Source organism: Triturus cristatus, chromosome 6 (genome assembly GCF_964204655.1).
Source record: "Triturus cristatus chromosome 6, aTriCri1.1, whole genome shotgun sequence".
Taxonomy (NCBI): domain Eukaryota; kingdom Metazoa; phylum Chordata; class Amphibia; order Caudata; family Salamandridae; genus Triturus; species Triturus cristatus.
The window spans coordinates 1862362495-1862377835 of NC_140589.1; the positions used below are offsets into that span (position 1 = coordinate 1862362495).

Consider the following 15341-nt stretch of genomic DNA (forward strand, 5'->3'; position numbering starts at 1 on the left):
AGTCAGTTTAAGATCTCCCGGGGTACCAGGCAGGGCTGTGGTTGTTCTCCCTTGTTATTTGCCCTCTATCTTGATCCCTTTATCAAGCAAATAGAGAGAAACAATGAGATCCTTCCAGTTTATTTTCATGGCAGCTGTACCAAGATCATGGCTTATGCCGATGATCTGGCCATTACTTCACCTGACCCTTCAAACACCATAGTGGCTCTTGAAAACGAGGCGCTAAAATTTGGGAGGCTTTCTGGTTATGCTTTGAATCAAAATAAAACCCAAAGACAACCCGAGTTGTCTCCAAAGCCAAATACTTGGGAGTTTCTATATCATCAAATTTGGATGAAATTGTCACAGACAATTTAGCCCCTCTGGCACTACACACAAAAAAGGCTCTGAAACAAATTAACAACTTACATTTAACCCTTGTAGGCAGATGTAATGTCATAAAAATGACATACTTTCCAAAACTATTGTATTTCTTCCGCACAATACCCCTGGAGTTCAGTAAATTCAATCTGTTAAAATTCCAACAAATCTTTACACAGTTCATCTGGTCTTATTCCCAACCCAGGAGGGCATTAAGGCAGCTCTGTCTACCAAAGGAGCGAGGGGGCTGGTCCTTTCCCAATATTACACTCTATTACTGGGCTTCTGTGCTACAATATAGCACAGAATTGCTGAAAGAGGCTCCATCTCCCCAGACCATAGGGCTCCCCTCGCCTTTTCAGCTACTGCTGGGTGAACAGACTTGGGGTTGCCTACTTCGGGAGACCACTTACGGATACTACAAAAGGGTGAGATTTAAGACTCTACTAAACTCTTTTAAAACCTTTCGCAGCATCCGCAAAATTCTCGGGTTGGGTAGAATTAATTTTTACACTCCCACGCTGAATAATGGCAGTTTACCTGCTATATTCGGCAGGGCCTACTTTTCAGACTGGCACAAGGCCGGAATACTGAAATTAGGAGACCTTGTCACTTGTGAAGGGGTGGTTCCTTTTTCAGAGTTATTGGTTAAGTTTAAACTTAAAAGTGAAGATGCTTTTAAACACTTTTGTATTTCTGACATTTTTTGTCCAGGAAGGCAGGGGGGCCCTCTGGCTTCAGGGAAATCGACATACTTAACATCTTACGTAAGCCAGTTGTGCCGCGAATTGGCTTATTATATAATATAATAAATAGACAGACCCCTGATGACCTACAGAATATAGCTGACAAATGGTCCAGCAAAACTGATACTCCTAACACTACTTTCTTTAACTCACTTTCCCTCTCACAGAGTATTCTAATCTCAGCCAAACTACAGGCGCAACATTTTAAAACTATTTTTTTTCTATATCTTACCCCTAGTAAGATTGCTAAGTGGGGGTCTGGTCAAGGCACCCTCTGCCCGAGATGTGCGGAACACGGGGCCAACTCTATCCATATTTTCGCCACATGCCCAAAACTCTCGATCTCTTTAAACAGAATACAGGAATTCTTAAAGGAAGTCACCACTCAGCCCCTAATATTGAATCCTACCATCATTCTGCTAGGAACGCAGACCGAGTCCTCCCAGATGAAAAGAGATGGTTTAATTTTCATTGCCATGACTGTTTGGAGGCTCTGTGTGGCCTCCTTCTGGCTAGATCCGGAGCCTCCATCGTTCTCACACTGGCTAGCTCGTTTTATTGCCACATATTATTTAGAAATTGCTATATATGCAAAGAAGGGAAGAAGGGGACGGAAGAAGGGATTAGAGATTTGGGAAAAAATGAGCCTATGGCTTGCTCAGTCAGGATAATGTATGCCAGGATAATGTATGCGCTTTTATACCTTGTTTTTGTTTTTTTTTGTTTTATTGTGTTGTTTTCGTCTCTTTTTCTTTCTCTGTTTATTGTGTTTTTTTCTTTTCTCTTAATTACATGCAAGTGTTTTCCTTTTTTTTGTGGGGTGGGGGGAGGGGCTTCATTTTTTTTTTTTTTTGTAATGCTTATTGTAATTTTCCTTTTATTCTGTACTGGCAAATAAAAAAAAAAAAAAAGAATAGACATGGTCAAACAGTGCCTGTAGGCCTACTTAATCTTCCAGGGAGAGATAATTTCTCCTCTGGTGCAGCTCCAGCGATGATAAAGGGAGGACAGAACCAATTTCCCACAGGCAGTTTCTCTTTGCCGCTGGACAACTACTTGAAGCCCTAGACTATGAGAAGCAAACATCCATGCTAGCCTCACCAACGCCTGCCCTGGTTTAACTTCAGAATCTACCACTTGCAAGTAAGGAATGCCTTGGGGCAAACTCAGCCTCATTTGCATCATTCAATAGGAAAACTTGTCTTCCTTAGGACGGACGGACTCACTCAGTCTCAGTCTCAGTCTCAGTCTCAGACTCTCTCTCTCTCTCTCTCTCTCTCTCTCTTTCTCTCTCCCTCTCTCCCTCCCTCCCCTTCTCTCTCTCTCCACCTATGGGAGAGCATTGAAAGTAGGGCCATGCAGCCAGGAGGTTACTCTCTGTCCCTGTGCATCACTGCCTGCATCCAATGGTGAATCAGTATCCTGTGCAGTTCAACTGTAGGTGTGGAATCCAATTCTTTACATTCAGGTCAGAAGATTGAACTATCGCACAGCAGCTGCCTCGGATTGTTACTACACTTTCTTCAACTAAGAATTCAGAGTTTGCAGGCTTCTCCCATTAACCATGTGCTTTTGTGCACACTCCCATACCAGTTTGAGCTGAATTTATGATTGACGATACACATACCTTTTTAATTTCTCTTGATTCTGTATGGATATTTGAGGGGTAAGCCTTTACCGCCATACACCCAAGGAAGTGCCATCCACCATGGAAGCGATCCTCAGTTCCCAGAGACTAATGAACTTCTAGAGTCTGACTACATTACTATTTATAGAGTCACTGACCTATACAATTTTTGTTGTACTTTTCCCTCACCTTCAATGATAGCCTTCATTTTTTCCACTTTCCCCTCATAATTGTCAAGCTGTCCATCATTTCATCTATGTCTTCTTCTTCCGGCCCCTAGCTGCCATTTATCACAAGCTGGAGCCCAGACAGCTATGAGATGCCCGTCATTCACAGTGCAGCCTTCATTTACTAGACTCTTTACCTGTGAAAGCACCTCAGGTTATTCACCATTTCACCACCCCAGGACCTCATATGCTTCAAACTAGTTCCAAACCATGCACCATCAGGTGTAACTAAGTGTTGGAGTGCACTCCGTGGTAATATATGGTACATTTGTCTAAGCTGTGCGCATGCCTATATTTATGTCATACATGTTTGCCTCTGCATCATATATAAAAGTTTATTTACCATCAATCCCACTTAGATTGAAGGCAAACATGCCCAACCAACAAAGTCTAACATGTAGTCGGTCTGCAAGTCCAATGGGCCTAGAGACAGGTTGTAATGTATTTGAGAAAAAAGTGCTAAAAGCTTTGTTATATCTTTCCCCCGTGTGAAGTATACTCTATTGGAATTATCTCTGCTATTAGTAATAATATGGAGGTGACTTTCAGCCAACCGATTCTCAACCAAAGGAGACCCCTGCACTGGAAAATAGTGCTGACCAAACGCATCACAGGGAGCTCCAACAGCTGCAAAGATATCTTCTTGATTATCCATGACATCACACCCTTCCAAGACCTCTGCGATGACATATCAAACTTCTTTCACAACATAATCACAAACATCTACAGAAACTTTCCACACCATCCAGACCTCAGTGATCATACCGCAGACCTGCCATCACCAACCAAGGTCACCTGACTAAATGGAAAACTCTCACCAGAGAAGACACAGAAGCGATAATGCAGACAATCCACTCAAGAGACTTATTACCCCACCACATTTATAACCTTGGAGCATAACCCATCAGCACCACCTTCACCCACAACACCACTATCGCATCTGCAACATTCCTGGAAGACAGGAAACATTCAGTGGTCAACACCCTCCTCAAGAAGCCATCAGCCGACCCAAGTCAACTGAGCAAATTCCAATCTAACTACCTGCTTCCCGACCCAGCCAAAGTGATAGAGCAAGCCATCGACAAGCATCTCACAGCCCACTGACAACGGCAGAAATCTGGGGATCATCCTGGACGACAAGCTCAATCTCACAAGTCAAAGAAGGGATTGTTGCCTACTTTCAAGTCCTACGCATGCTATGAAAGATCTTCAAGTGTATTCCACAGCACACCAGGTGCACCATCTTGCAAGCACTCATCACAAGGAGACTCAAATATGGCAGTGCGCTCTACGCTAGAATCTTTGAGCATCTCCTACATAGACCTCAGGTTATCCAGCCCAGTGCTGCAAGACTCATACTTAACATCCCATGCAGCACCTACATCTTAACCCCCCCCCCCCCAGAGCGCTTCACTGGCTCTCTGTCTTTACAAACGCAGCAAATTTATACTTGCCATGCACAAATACAAAGCCTTGCACAACAGTGGATTAGCATACCTGAATAGCCTCAAATACTTTCACTAGCCTGCTAGACACCTACTCTCAGCCTCATTCTCATTCTTACATGCCCCCGCATTCACTAAAGCAGAGCAGAAGGTCACTCGTTCTACTACATCGTACCCAAAACATAGAACAAACACTCACAATACATCAGAGCCTCCTCCTCGCTTCTGGAGTTCTGGATGAAGCTGAAGATCTGGCTCTTTGAATAATTCCACAATGACCACATGCCTACACACCTGCTCAAGTGCCTGGATATCCTCTCGAGTGATTAGCGTGTTATACAAATCAGCATAACATAACATAAATGTTATATTTCCTCTACAAATCAGTGGACTTTTATTCCGACTCAACTTTAAGTGAGATCCAATGTGACCTATTCAATAGCAAATCCCTATCAACAAACATCAGACTGCAGTGTCCTCCTGGCTGTCAACAAAGTAGTAAAAACACACCTCCAAAATATTTTAGCTCTATTTTTATATCCAACATTTTGACCTTTTCAGTGGGATTTGAGGCAATCAGGCATTTTGTAAGATGGGTAGTTTCATTTTTCTTTAATATCCCTGTCTCTGATACTATGGAACTCCAATCAGACTAACAACACTCTAGTTATAACCCTCACTCTCTGAGCAAAGTGAGGGCAAGCTGCCAAGGATTTACTCCAAGATCTTGAGTAGAGGAGTGGAGTGAAGGTAGAATGAATGGATCAAATGAGAAGATATAAGATGAGTACAGTCATAAGGAGAGGGGACATTACACTGCATAACTAGTGGACCACCCACACTGCCTTAAATAATGTATGACTAAAATGGGAATTATTCCTAAGTATATTAGGTTGGACATTCAAACAGCAGCATTTAGGGTGTCTTGATGCCAGGCCAGGGGGTGCAAGAGAGAGCCAATCATAGGAGCATGCTGTAATCAATTCTATAGCATATCATAATAGGTACCTCTGAAATTCAACCTGGTGTTGAAATTTGGATTAATATCTTCCCAAAGTAAGATGTTTCTGAACCATATTACTTAGGGAAAAAAAGATGAGGCCATAGAAGTACCTGAGTAAGCTCAAAGTGTATCCAGAATGACCCAGGTGCCCTCTACCCATTACAATCACCTCAAGCACTTTCAGAGTACTGCTCGAGCTGGTTTGCACTCATCCAGTCCCCGATTTCCCACTTTTAGCACTGCAAAGATTAATCCATGAGCCCCAGTTCCACACCACATTAAAGAGTACCTGGCTGCCATATGCTCACAAGTGCAAATTTAGGTGCATATGGAGGATTTCTGCTCTCTCCATGAGCTGACACACTTTGTGCTGCATAGCACCAATGCAGGAACCTGTGCATCAGATTGCAAGGGTGCCTGCCTTACAGAGAGGATTGTTTTTGTGCAGGAAGGAATACCTGCACAAAAACAATCCTGAGAGGAATTGACCTCTTTCTATGTGTGATGCGGAATGCATCATGCATAGAAGGAGAAAGTAACAAGGAGAAATAAAGATATTTCTCGTTGGCACACATCACTGGCAAAAGCGTAGCATTTTGACGCATACCCAAATTTACTAGCTTTAGTAAATTTGGGAAAACACTCAAGATGCAACATAATGCACCAAAATCTGCTGTGTTGTATTACATTTCTATATAAACCCACATAGAGGCACGAATCGGCCTGTGAATGGCTTAGTAAATATTACTGTAGACTTTGCATTGTCCTTGCTTAGCCTTGTGTGACACAAGGACAACGCAAAGGCTTGATAATTTTCTACCCAAATTTGTGGCCCAGCTTACCTACAGCTCAATGCTAGATGACAAAAATGAGTCCGGAGTAACTTCTCTGGGCAACAATGTGGCTTCAATAGAGTATGAGGACAAAAAGATTGATTCATTGCAATTTAATTCAAAAGATTTGAACTACACCAAGACTGTAACAACCAAACCAATGTCCTCCATGGCAAATGTCCCTATCAGGGCGGAGACACAACCACTATGTGCTTGCAATCGCAGTTCATATAGGACTGCAAGGAACCTAATGATGACGGCAATTCCACATGGAAACATTAGTTGATTAAGATTCAAGAAGATCCTCAGCAGATCTCCCACATACATTTAAGATGTTTTGCCATTGCATGGAGGTTGGAGGAGCCTGCAGGGTCCATCATATATTTTTTTCCTTTAGCAATATGATATCCATTGCTCATTTCAGAGCATTGTAGAAGACAACAGCTGGATTTAATTAAAGAACACAAAACTGGAGCAAGGTAATAGTAAAGACACATGCTTCTCCAAAGTACTGTAAATAACAATTATCAGGGAGAGCCACCTCTTGGTTGACTGCCAGTTGTGTTTTAGAGGAGTGTGTAGTACTGAGAGCATCAGTATACAAATCATCTATGAGGCTTTGTGTATCCTTCATGATTGATGATCCTTCCAGATCTTTCAGCAAAATTCAACTTCATCAACAATGATATCCTATTACAAACTCTAAGAGATCGCAAGTGTGAAGTGTGGAAGGACCAATAGGCTAAAGCATGAATTGATTGGACAGATGAATAGATGAACAGGAAGAAGGGTGAAAGGATAGATAGATAGATAGATAGATAGATAGATAGATAGATAGATAGATAGATAGATAGATAGATAGATAGATAGATAGATAGATAGATAGATAGATAGATAGATAGATAGATAGATAGATAGATAGATAGATAGATAGATAGATAGATAGATAGATAGATAGATAGATAGATAGATAGATAGATAGATAGATAGATAGATAGATAGATAGATAGATAGATAGATAGATAGATAGATAGATAGATAGATAGATAGATAGATAGATAGATAGATAGATAGATAGATAGATAGATAGATAGATAGATAGATAGATAGATAGATAGATAGATAGATAGATAGATAGATAGATAGAGGATGAAAGGGTGAGGGGACTTCTCAGAAAAAGGGCCAGGTTTGTTGGTGGTTCAAGTAGGGGTGTATTATAACTTTATGGGTACTCCCTTGGAGATAGCAATCATTTCACACTCAATATTGGGTCATAACGCTTTACTAATAAACAATACTTCAAAGAGGTGGTTCAAGTGATTTTCCTTTTTAAGCTTTGATACAGAAACTTAATTTTTACAGGGAGACCCAAAACATACCTTTCTCAACCCAAGAAAGCCTCCAAAATGGATACCACAAGTCTCGAAGATCAAATGATTCGGCTATATCACCCTAGTGCTCTTTTCCAAGATGACTTCCTATAGAAGGGTGATGTATCTTTAATTAGAATATGTAGTCAGAAATTCCTATAAGATAACTCTTTGCATCCCACTGAGCATATTTTAGCTGTGGGAGATCGATGTAGGGCCTGAAGAGCTTGAATATATCCTTGACAGAACCCCATTTGCTGTAAGCCTCCCCACAGGAAGTCCCATGAAACACGGTCGAATGCTTTTTCAGCATCGAGGAGGATCAATCCTAAATCCCTAGCCTCTACCTGTGCTATATCGAGCAGGGTCAATACTCTACTCATATGATTTACAGTGCCCCTTCCCAGTATAAAACCGTGCTGCCTTAAAGAGACCAGGGGAGAAATGACTTTCGCCAACCGAGTGGCAAGAATTTTTGCATAAACTTTACCATCACAGTTGGTAAGAGAAATTGGACGGTAAGACCCTGCTAAATCTCTTTTTAAATATAACAATGCTTGCCTCATCCGAAGAACGTGGTACCTCCACGATTTGTGCTGCTTGGATAACGGCAAGCATATCTATTTTCAGATTTTGAAAATAAATCTTATAAATTTCCAACTGAAGTTTGTCTGGGCCTGCTTTTCTGATAGCCAAGCTGTTAATGGCCTGCTCTAATTCATCTAAAGTAATAGGGCTATCCAAAATCTCAGCTTCCGCCTGATCCAATTTTTCCCACACTGAAGATGGAAGCCCTAAATCCAAAGGATGTCGATCAATATCTTGCCCTGTATACAATTCTGTATAAAAAAAATCGAAGAAAACCTTAATGATTTCATGAGGGTCATAAACTGTGTCCCCTGATGCATTTTTAACGGCAGTAATTCTTTGTCCAGCCATTCTCACACATAGCTTCTGAGCTAAACATCGCCCAGTGGCCTCCCCAGATTCATAGCAATCTTTTTTATAAGTTTGATATTTTAAAGCAATTTCTTTGCTCCATAACATATTTATTTTAGCTGTACATTTAGCCAAGTTAGTTTGCAGAGCAACAATATTATTATCCGCTGCTATCCCACCTGCCTGTTTTTGTTTATACAATCCATAACTCATAACTTCTCCTCTAAAGCCAGCTTTGAATGTGTCCCAGACAACCCCCCATACCGTAGAGTATCGATTCATTTGAAAAAAATCTTGTATCCAAGCCTTCATATGCTCAAGAAAAGCATTAGCCAGCAAATGTTTTCTATCAAAAGTAAAGTCTCTTGGGGCTACACATGTACCAAGTGCCGGAATATCCAATACTACCGGTGCATGGTCCGATGTGATCCTTGGATACACACATAATTTTGATCCAGCAAATAATAGAGGGGATACAACAAAATAGTCAAGCCTACTAGCTTGTTATGTGGGTAAGAGTAAAATACCCTGGGTCTTGCAGGTGTAAATTGCTCCAGACGTTTGTCAGGCCATGATCAGCTAACAGGTAATGTAGGGCTTTAGAAAATCTAGGTTTCCTACCTTTATAATTCTGACCCCGGGATTGAAAATCTATATAGCTCAAATTGATGTTAAAATCGCCACAGTGCAATAATGGAGCCGGCCATAAAGCAAGCTCCCCATTTAGGTATTCAAGAACAGGGGCCTCATCGAGGTTGGAGCCATATACTGTACATAGGGTAAACTTTACTCCCCCCAAGACACATTCCAGAATAGCCCAACGTCCCTGTACATCAACCGATATACAGCCTGTTGTTTGGATTGCTGATCTAGCTAATATCGCTACCCCCCTGGTCATAGTTGATTGCTTTGAGGCTAACAAGACTATGTAGCCCAGTTCTGACAGGACCTTCCGGTTTCCCCATGATATATGTGTCTCCTGCAGACACACTAAGTCCGGCTGAATCACATGCAACTCTGTGGCCACTCTTTGCCTTTTATTATAATTGTTTAACCCAAATACAAACTCAAAGACCTAGTTCAGCCATACATTCAATATGTATATCTGCATTTGCTCAATCATAGAAAGAAAACCACATTCTCAAAACTCTCACATCTCTCAAAACTTCATCATTGCTGTGGATTATTATTCTTTATCCCTCCCTCCCCCCTCCACTCAACCATCCCCCATACCCACCTAAACCCACCCCACCCCTTCAACAAGGCTTTAGGACTGATAGTCCTACGGATGACGAGCTCCCACCCCCGAATGGGACCTCCCGCACCTATCTGGCACCCCATATGCAAAAAACAAGCCTCACCTACACTCTAAAATATCACCACAAAACATGAAAAATACATCAATATTCTTTTATCCCGTTCGCCCAAAAACACACAAAAAAAAACTATTGCTTATAGGGTGTCATAAGATATAGTTCAGAAAGAGGAAAGAAAAGAAGGCAAAAACCATAAGAAAGCAGCCCTATTCACTCAATAGCTGACAGTTTTTACAAATCATCACATTGTCACATCTCAACAAATCTAACCAAGCCTGATATGAATTAAACGTAGCCCAGAACAATAGGTACTCGTATGAGATAAAGAACCTTTTGTATTCTTTGTAAAGAATTTTTAGCTTGGCTGGGTTTAATAAAAAGGCTTGGGCCTCTTTGGCCTGAAATGATGGAATAAGTGGAGGAAGTTGCCAGCGTTTTTCGACCGTTTGATGACAATAATTTGGAACTCCAACCTTTTCCCAGCTCTTTTTTTCTGTTAAGGCGTGCTAACTCGAATAAAGATATTCAGAAATATCAGGATAGCTCTAGGCCTGGCCAGGTCGAGAGCGTATGGAGAATGGAAAGTGATGTGCCCTCTGCACTTCTCTCTGCCAATCCTATTGGGTAAATCCAGGGAATGCTTCTGTAAATAATTCAATAATAAACTTGCGTGGGTCCTGCCCTTCTATGCCCTCGGGAATTAGGAGGACTCTCAAGTTGTTTCGGCGAGAACGATTCTCTATGTCGACAAATTTCCACTGGGTATCATCCTTCATGATTCGCAAAGTATCAGTCAATGCCTTTTGTGCTGCTAGTTCGTCTTCAAGGCAAGAAATGAGAGCTTCTGCCTCATTAAACCTTGTGGTGAACTTCGAGCAGGTTTTAGCAATGTGACGCACTGAATTTTGCAATTTACGGCAAGAGTTTTGTGCCCTTAGACTCTCCACCCACGTCTCCTCTCTATGGGTAAGGATGGTTTGGCATATCAAAGCCAGTGAGACCTCCTCTGGTGGTTCTGCCAATTTTGCTTTCGGTATGTCCAGGTCATCGCCTAACCTAGTACCAATATTTTGCTCTGGAGAGAAGGAATAGTCCCATTGTAAGTTATTATTGCCGTTACTGTTATCTACCCGTTTAGTTCCCTCTCTTGAATCATGGTTCTAGCGAATTGTCAGAGGGCTGCCGTCCGATGAAGTCCCACCTGTGTCCTCTGGGACCATGCTGCTATGATCACTCACCCCATCATCATGTGAAGCAGCCTGCATCTGCACACTTGCCTCTAAACCTTCAATAAAAGCATCTGAATGGTCCGAGAGTGAATAGAAATTATCCCCAGAGTCTACTTCCTTTATAATTTCTTTACTATCGATATTGGTATTAGCCATGGCACCCGGGGTAAGACTCATCTCCGACTCGCCATTGTTTAATACCGTTCCGAAAGAGAGTGAAGCTAATGGTGGAAACTGGGGAGAGTTCAAATCTAACGTTCCTCCGGTTGGGTCAGCGTCCCCAATGCCAGATGCCAGGGTAGAATTAATGTCATTATACCCCGAGCCAATGTGGTGAGTGGTAGAATCCTTCTCTATAAAGTCCTGCCGCCCAAGATTGTCAGACACCTCCCCTTCCCCGCTTTCCAACAAGGAAGTATCCACCTGGGGCAGCTGTGTGGATTTCCTTTTATCTTTCCCCACCGAAAACAACAGGGGAATAGTATGCTTACCAGAGCTGTCTTATATACTTTTCTCGCCGGCTGCAATGGTATCCTTTTTGTTAAACCTCCCATTCATCGGTGCAGCAGTCTTGCCTCCAGCCGTGCCTGCTCCTGTTTTGGCGGGATCACCAGGAGGACAAAGTCTCCCTCTGCCGGCTTTCGGAGGTATCGCCCGCTGTTTGCAGCTTTCCTCTAACCGCCTGCAGTAGGATGCGGCTTCCGCTGATTGCTGCCCACTCCACCGCTGGCTCCTCGCAGCGGGTACAGTACCCACTGGGGGGCCGCCAAAGCTTTACCACACATGCTGTGGCCGCGGACCCCCGCATACCAGGACCCCAGCTATGGTGTATGCATCTGGCAATGATGTATGGTGAGTGCGCGCCTTCTTCCATCTTCCTTCAGTGCATCAGGTGCGGGAGCCCGGGAACAACCAGCTCACTCGTCAGAGCTGGCGACCGCCTTCTTGCCTCCCACCCCATCTTGCCTCCCACCTCTGCTTCACAATACTTATGATAGATTAAATCACTATAATATGAAATGTTTTGTTAATCTCTCTATGTACACAAGATAATACCTCTCTATTCTATTAGCATATTGTAAGCAGGAATCCCATAATATATCTTCCTCCCATTATGATTGTGATGTTAGGTTGACTCACTAGACTTCCTCATGGCTGGTTCAGTCCCCAATATGCATGCTCACAAGCAGTTACTAATTGATATCGTTTTATATGGTGTACAAATTGTAAAGGTGCAAATGTTATTATTGAAGTGTTCTGTAAAGCACTCTATCGCCATGAGCTGTGTAGCTGCTAAGGAAATATATAGAAATATAATTAAAGTAGATTGTGGTGGCTTAACAATGATCACTGTTTGCGTCCTTTTTTTTTGGGTGGGTGAATGACACCCATCTCTTCTGAAAAGATGTCAAAGCCTGGGGTGTTTCTAGAGCCTGTTTACAAATTTTGGAAATATCAGCTCACGTTTGTCCGTCCTTGTACTCTTTGCACACTTACTGACAATATATCAACACACTGCATTTAAGGCTCTCACCATAACCAATCACAAAACTGTGCCTATTAATCTAATCCGATAACTACCACCCTGCATGAGCATCGTGCCCATAATGTTACAAAATAAAAAATACAAGAGCTAGCCCAAATACAAATGTTTGGTAAGTAAGTCCTGGACTAACAAGGTCCCTCCCTCTGACACTCACAGTCATTTCCCTTAAGTCACACGTGGGTCCTCAAGAGGTATGTGCCTCGGCCCCTTCTACAGAGATCATAGCACACCTGGATACGTGACATCAGTAGTATTGAACAGATGTTCTAAAACATAGAGCATCAGACTTATGTGAATCCTGTGACTGAGATGTATACATTTTAAAGAACTTTCTTTCTGCTTAAGCCTGTTGTATTCCTGCTTTCACTGTCATGACAACAATGATGTCTCACAGCAGTCACCTGCCTTAAGATGGCTTGGAACACACATGGTCCAGTGACAGTTATATGTAGTCTCTTACTACTTGCTGTCAGGATCTTCAGAGGCCCTGCTCTGCTGCCCCCTCCTCCTCTACTCAACCGGAAATGCACCTTTCAGCGCCTTGACGCACTTCCGCTGGCATCCCACGGTGCAGCATTTCTCATCAGCTGTGCAGTTCCAGTCGTGGTCACAGGAGGGAGTGTAGACGGCAGGGCAGAGCGGTGATGTTGAAATATAAGATGGACAGACCCCTTCATGATCTGCAACAAAAAGAACATTCAGTGTCCTTGTTTTCATAGCGGTAATGCAGTAAACAATATTTGTGGAAAGCCAAATACACCATGTTCATAAAAGCCCCGCCCCGTGCACCACAGCGTTTCGTGGAGTCTCCAGGGCGTCCTGTGCTCCATGTACACACAGATTAATAATTAATTATGTGCAAACACTAACGATTTTTATAAATCAATGCCTAACAAACCGATGCAGTGTCTACTGGGCAGGTGTGGTATTCGTGGGCAATATTCATGCGCTCTCTTTGACTCTTACCGATAATGCTTTTTGTTGTCAACACAAAACAAGCCTGGCTGCAACGTATTCAGAGATAATGCTGGAGAAAGAATCCTCAAGGGCTTTTCATAACTAGTCCTAATCTGTGCCCATTGGAACAAGATGCTGAAGGCGCGAAGCTGATCACATGCACTCGCCCAGCAATGATCTCTATATTCGGGCTGGTGAGTGCTGGGAAAATCGCTCTGAGGGCTGTAACCTGTATGTCTTTATGCTTGCATTACCATATCTATACTTCCATGCATTTACGCGACCTAGCATTTACTTCGCCCACATTAATAACTCTAAACTTTAGGATAATGCAGTTTGCGATATTTTAAATTTTATTTTGTTATGTTAAATTTCATGACCGATAACTCTTATCCTTACTCGGAATTGAATGGAATGCCATTTTTCATATAATTCAAAATTATAAGTTTCTTTATTCTAATAAAACTCCTACAGCTAAATTAAATGACATTAAATTAAATTTAATTTAGTTCAATTATTGTTTTTTAACACAAAGTAGTTTGCACCTCCACCCATATTTCTATTCTATTTAATTAAATTGACAATTAGTAATGGGAAAACAATACAAAAATCCCTAACCCTATAATTTATATAATGTAAATAATGTATCTCACATTACAAGCATTCAGATTGCATTGAATAATTCTTATCCTAACCCTAAATTTATTAAATTGTGTGTTTACTGTTCTCTGACCGGTATGAGGGCACACCCGAGGCATCTCTTTTCTGAAAGGTTGTTGGTAAAAGTGATCTAAGGTCCAATCACTAGCCCTACTAAAGGGTGCAGCATACCACTGAGGGGCTGGAGGAACTAGGAAACTATGTGTACAATAAGGTTACCCTCCATGAGGGGCATAATTCAGAATTAACACATGTGGCCAATCCCCTGTGACCCCACAAATTGAGCTATTGATCATCTTAGAAGGTCCCTCTTGATTGGTCATCGTCCTCAGTGTGTCAGTCTGTAACTATGTCCTTCTATGGTCCTCAAAAAATCCCTGCTCCTTTTTATAGACCCCTTTTTAATGTTTATTGTTAACCTCTGTACTTTGTAAAATCCCTGATTAAGAATCAAAATAAGTGTACTTATTTTACGATGGCTTTATTAAAGTTTTACTGCAGAAACATGAGGCATATAAGCTGAAGACACTCACCAAAACAATAATTGATACCACGCTTAGATGGAAATGACTTGTAATCACATACCAAGAAATATTAAATCTTCACCAAAAAGCAACACTGTTATGATGTAGTTTCCTGTGGGGTTCTACCTTTTATGTACATGCACAGGGCATCTTTCAATATAATGGAATGTGACTATGTAAACGCAAGCCTTATGACATGTTAAGGTGCAAAGGCGGTTTAGCAGCACAGTAAGAATCTGTTGGTGTCTGGCTTGTTAGGCACAGGATTTCATCTGCTGAATAAACGTCAAGTGTTCCTTACACTGAAGTCTCCAGTCATGTTTGGATGAAGAACACAACAAACACCTTTTGGTAGAGGAGCGCAATCCAACATACAAATCACCACTGACCCAACAGAGAATCTCAATGATCCTGTAAAGACATATAGGAACATAACCTTGAAACCAGGAAGTGCAGCACCCAGATAAATTTCAATATCTAACAGAACTACAAATCAAGCAGGTACAGTGAGCACAATCCTAAAGGCGCATCTCACTCAACATCCGAAGAGCAGTTCACA

The 15341-nt window shown here is 41.9% G+C and overlaps 1 protein-coding gene across 1 annotated transcript in view; it reads right to left on the reverse strand.

The window, feature by feature from the left end:
* Nucleotides 1-15341, reverse strand: part of LOC146822222 (uncharacterized) — a 563188-nt gene that overhangs the window by 354361 nt on the left and 193486 nt on the right. The window contains exon 10 of the mRNA XM_085609987.1: nt 13172-13321. Within this exon, the coding sequence (XP_085466113.1) occupies nt 13172-13321 (150 nt within the window). The remainder of the gene's footprint in view (nt 1-13171; nt 13322-15341) is intronic.